At 28.9% G+C, this 5,284-nt stretch overlaps 1 protein-coding gene across 4 annotated transcripts; it reads right to left on the bottom strand.

The window, feature by feature from the left end:
* Positions 1-1,239: 1,239 nt before the first annotated feature.
* LOC107950371 (DNA-directed RNA polymerases I and III subunit RPAC1) lies at positions 1,240-4,668 on the bottom strand. Of its 4 annotated transcripts, none has more exons than XM_041089939.1 (5): positions 4,530-4,668; positions 3,620-3,805; positions 3,349-3,478; positions 3,170-3,250; positions 1,240-1,471 (listed from the first exon to the last, which is right to left on the bottom strand). In XM_041089939.1, the coding sequence occupies exons 1-5, from the start codon at positions 4,536-4,538 to the stop codon at positions 1,440-1,442; spliced, it is 438 nt and encodes a 145-aa protein (XP_040945873.1). In that variant the 5' UTR covers positions 4,539-4,668; the 3' UTR covers positions 1,240-1,439. The 4 variants fall into 4 exon arrangements, with proteins under 4 accessions (XP_040945873.1, XP_040945872.1, XP_040945871.1 ...); XM_041089938.1 differs by having other exon boundaries at positions 1,240-1,474; XM_041089937.1 differs by having other exon boundaries at positions 4,097-4,668.
* Positions 4,669-5,284: the final 616 nt, after the last annotated feature.

Genomic DNA, 5,284 nt, shown 5'->3' on the forward strand with positions numbered 1-5,284 from the left:
TCGTTTTTTAACCTTTTTTTGACATTCGACCTTAAGACGTTAAATAATCAATTAGGTACCAATTTTGGGCATTGCAAAGGTGCTAACCCTTCCTTGTATGTAACTGACTCCCGAACTCATTTTTCTGAAACTCGTAGACCAAAATTATTTTTAAGGTGATCCGATCACACCTCAATGAAGGATCAGTGACGACTCCAATTTTCATTTTTAAGTCGAAACTAAATTTTTGTTTTAAAAGGTGGTTTCAACAAGTACAATAGCAGCATCGCCAAAATATGTCAAAAAGACATTAGCAGAAAAGCTCGAGAATATAAAGGCCTCTGTGAAAAAAAATTGAGAATAATATATTGATTCGTCTGCAAATATTGGCCCTGAAAAAAAAACTTCTAGCTTAAGTAGAAACTAAAAGATTTAGTCCATAAATCTTAAAATCGACTATTTTGGTTTCATCTTTCAATTACCTATGTGATGGAAAATTTAATAATTTCAATAAAATCATGTGGATGAATTATATTTGCTATATTTTCATTGTCTCGTTTGACTATATTACATCTCTACTTATCATAACACTACACCAAAACAGGCTTTTAGCGGCGCTTTTTTAGGCCTTTAGCGGCGCTTTTTTAGGCCTTTAGCGGCGCTTTGAGAAGTGCCGCAAAAAACGCCGCTAATGACAGCGTCGCTAACTTTAGCGGCGTTTTTTGAAATAAACGACGCTAAAGGTCAGGGTCTTTAGCGACGTTAGCGGCGCTTTTTCCATAAACACCGCTAAAGACCCTGACCTTTAGCAGCGCTTTTTCCACAAACGTTGCTAAAGACCCTGACCTTTAGCGACGCTTTTTCCACAACGCCGCTAAAGACCACGACCTTTAGCGGTGCTTTTCCCACAAACGCCGCTAAAGACCACGATCTTTAACGGTGCTTTTCCCACAAACGCCACTAAAGACCACGATCTATAGCGGCGCTTTTCTCACAAACGCCCCTAAAGACCACGACCTTTAGCGGCGCTTCTAGCAAAAACGCCGCTAAAAACATAATCTTTAAAAAAAATTATTTTAATCAAATAATATTTATTTTAATGATAAATATTATATTATGTTTTATTTTTTAAATTTGAACTTTAAATATACTTTTTAAGGATAAATAAAAAATATTATTTAAATTAAATTTTCTATGAAAATTTTAACTTTAAAACTAAATATAAAAATTAAACACCACACATAAAATTTATCAAACTAGTTAAGAAATACATGGTGCAGCCATGCAGTATAAATACAATAGAATCATAGGGTAATTTTGAATAAATATCTTCAGAGTACCAAGAACAATTTGTCACAAAATTATAAAACATGATAAATAATAATAATAATAATAAGAACAGGTAGCAAACAAGCTATTTGTTACTTTTTGTTTTGCTTCCAAGGCTTCCTCAGCTGCCTTCACATTGGCAACAGAATCATCTTCATTATCCCTGCTTAAGAAAACAAAGAAATTTATGTTAATTTGACTAACCCATATTAAAAATCTTAATGCAAATGATAACTGTTAAATTTATTAATTAATCTTTTTTTGTGAGTAATATACAAAAATAACAAACAAACATAACATTAATTTAATACTTATCATTTAGTTAGGATTAAAAATTTTCAAATTCTAAAAATACAAGACTGAAAATGACCAAATTAAAATAGAGGTACTAAAGTAGAAGTCTAATAGCAGATCACTTATGTCAAATACAAGAGTTATCTGTTTTAGGTGATTGAATGTTATGATTTTCAAATTTCCTATTAAATAAAGAAAAGTAATGCATGTTTGGGTATTAACCCACAAATCAACATCATCTCCCTAAAACATCAACTTCAAGGATGAAATGGATGATGAGTTAAGAAAGGTATATCAAGTTGCCGTCCTTTAACTAAAATATGGACATATTGAAATATGTTTATCCTTCTTATAAAGAATGGATTAGAAAGAGATTAAGGAAAATCTAGGCAGGAAATAAAAATTTTGAATATCAAACTTAAAAATTCAATTGAATGATAATTTCATGCAGTATCTCAAACAATATACGGGTATAGGTGTAATCAATTATGCAACATGTAATGATATTAAATTTTTTTTTATTTGGTATTTAAATTTTTTTATCTAATTTATTATTAAAATTTAATATTTTTTTTGATTTGGTATTTAAGTTTTTTTTTTTTTAAATTTGGTATCCAAACTTAGCAAATATATACAAATACTCCAATATACTAACATGAAATTTTTTTTTGTATTTTAAATGTTTCATTACTTTTAGTTTAATTTATTTTAATTTAACATAATGAATTTATTAAAATGATTATTTTCTTCAATTTTCTTTTCATTAAGCAAATTTTGAACATAAGGAAACTTCAAATAAATGTAACCATTATTGTCATTAAATTTCATGTCTTCTACCGCATGTTCATACACTAGATATTTTTGTCACCTTATAAAAAAAACATAACGCCGTTAGTGTTCTAGAATAATTTGTATAGCATCTAACAAATATAAGTATTAAATTGGACAAAAAAATTCTTAGGTACCAAATTAAGAATATGTACTGAAATGAACCCAAAAAACTTAAGTACTAAATTAAAAAAATCAAACACCAAATTAAAAAAAATTTAATAACAAATTAGAAAAAATAAAATAATTAAGGGTACGAAAATGAAAGAAACATATTATATATGTAATAGAAGCAAAAAATAATTATTTTCTAGTACAAATAATAATTTTTTATCAGAAATAAACATAAAATCTATCTATTAGTTTTATATTTAAGATTGTAATAGAAGCACTATTAATAAGATAATTATATTATATTATATTATATTATATTATATTATATTATATTATATTATATTGATTGGTTTTATAGATTTAAAATATATATAATTAACACAAAATACTAATTCTTAATTGATATTTTTTAAAAAAATATATAATTATTTTATGCTTCTATTACATATATAATATGTTTCTTTCATTTTTGTACTCTTAATCATCTTCATCATGATTAAATGCATCTGATTTAACTGCATTATTATACATCATTAGAAACAAGGCAAAGCTATAAAGGGAAGACCTATTAATTTCATTTAAGTAAAAAGGTTTCATGTTTCACTGATAAAGCCCAAAACCATACCTGTAATACGTGGACTACCTCTTTTACACTGAACATGGAGTTTGAAAACAATGGTGCTCTTTTCATTTGGCTGATCATTTTCTACAATTGAAAGAGACAAAAGTAAAGAATTACCAAGTGCCCCAAGGGTAAACTCCATAAATTCAGATAAACCATCAACCAAAAAGAATGAATTAAACCTGAAAGATAATCAAAAAGCCTTGGGTCAACACGGATTGGAACGAGGCCCAACCTATGAGCAAGAACTTCATCTTGGATTATTGATGTTTTGTTTGCAATGAGAACTTTTTCAATTGCCATTGTAGGAAGCTGCAAGCATAATCAGTTCTATCAGTACCAGCACAGACATTATGCTGCAAGCTAACATAGCTAGCATATGATAGCATGCAATAATGTCATTAACATAGCATATGTTAGCACTGAAAAAAGGTAGACCAAAAAGTCACAGACATCAGCTATAAGGATCCTCCTGAATGAATTGGCAATAGCTGCATCAATAACGATCATATCAAACTCCATGTCATCTTCATTGAGTCGAACCACTTCAACTCTAAAGTTGTTAGAGAATCGATCAAGTCGTGAACTATTATCAATTCCCATCGATGCATAAGCGCCAGAATATTGAATACTCTCAGTCTACAAGCAACAAAAGCCCCCAAAACATAAGAAGTTTAATTATAATACAAAAAAAGAGACCCGCAAATTTCAGAACCTTAAGAACAGAACAAGACAGATGATACAAAGAAACTAACCCAAACCCCAAATAAGGAAAAAGGCTCCATTTTTTTTAATTACCCAATTAAACAACCTCAAGAAACCACTGTTTCTTAACACTCCATATATGAATAAAAAGGGTGTTCATGAAAAAATTTCAACTGAAGATGTGTGCTTTAGGGGATAAAAAAAAAGGGGGTAAGAGAGAAATACATGGATAGGGGCGTCCTTATTGCATGAAACACGACTTCGTTGGAGTTCAAGATGTGGTGGAAGTTGACCCATTGGCACATCTGGCAAATCCCAGATTGAAAATTTCTTCTTTTCTTCTCCTGCCCCCTCTACCATTGCTTTGTTGCTTAGATTTTGCTGTTAGGAATTTAGGGTTTAAATGGGAACTGAAAAGAAAGGGGTTTTAGCTATCTAGACGGCTGAGGAGAAACGCTTATGTTTAGGGATTTTGTTCCTTTCTCCTTGGGGTTGAGTGAGCAAAGAACAAATGAAACAGAACCAATTAACAACTAAATGAGCAGCGCAAAATTCCCCAGGAATACTTCCAGTAAATCCCGATCCCACTCACACAAATTCATCATGAAATTAAATCCTTAACCCATAACTTACTTGTTAAGAGTACTGCTAAACTTACCAAACACATTATCTTTTTTTTTCCCTGCAAATACCGAACAGAACAGAAGTCTTTTTTGACAAAGGGAAAGTTGGAGATTTTAGGCGAAGAAATTTAGAAATAAAAAGCGCCTTTTTTTTTTAAATGATTTTTGCGGCATTTTTTCTAAAAACGCCACAAAAAATTATGTTATTTTGAACAAAATGACACCGTTTTGTTCTGTTAAAAAAATTTTATTTTGTATATTAAATAATAACTATTTTAATCTTTTAAGTAAGCAAATTTGAAATTTTTTTGAGGGAAAGTAAAATTCAAATTAAACTACTTTTTTATAAATTATATAAAAAATGAGATAAATTGAAATATAAATATGTAAATATTTGGATAAAAATTTAAATTTAAATTTACATTTAAAAAACAAAATAATAATAATAATAAAAGAAAAAAACAAAATCAAGGAGACCAATAATATCGTATGTTGTTAAACAAATACTCCCATCAAACTTTCTTTTTATAGTATAAGCTAAAGCTTAGATAATTAAATTATCAAATATGCACATGAAGCATTCTTTTTTCTTGTTTACATTCCCTCAATTAATTTCAACATGTAAGCTTTAATTTGTTGACTTAAAAGCATCTTAAATCTTAATTAATACCTTGGATTGACCCAAATTGAGTCGTGATCAATTTTTATGTCTAAACTCGACTCTTGAAAAGGATTACTAAAAATTTTCATATTTGAATTTAAATGGAAAATTGTTATTAAATAAAAGATA

The sequence above is a fragment of the Gossypium hirsutum genome, chromosome D03 (genome assembly GCF_007990345.1).
Source record: "Gossypium hirsutum isolate 1008001.06 chromosome D03, Gossypium_hirsutum_v2.1, whole genome shotgun sequence".
In the NCBI taxonomy this organism is placed as follows: domain Eukaryota; kingdom Viridiplantae; phylum Streptophyta; class Magnoliopsida; order Malvales; family Malvaceae; genus Gossypium; species Gossypium hirsutum.

Bases quoted from the DNA above. Each gene is read 5' to 3' on its own strand.
- LOC107950371 (XM_041089936.1), bottom strand. From the start codon at position 4,231: ATGGTAGAGGGGGCAGGAGAAGAAAAGAAGAAATTTTCAATCTGGGAT. The intron at 3,806-4,096 runs GTATTTCTCTCT...TGTTGCTTGTAG, and splicing joins ATAAGGACGCCCCTATCCAT to ACTGAGAGTATTCAATATTC. The intron at 3,251-3,348 runs GTTTAATTCATT...TTTCAATTGTAG, and splicing joins GCTTTTTGATTATCTTTCAG to AAAATGATCAGCCAAATGAA.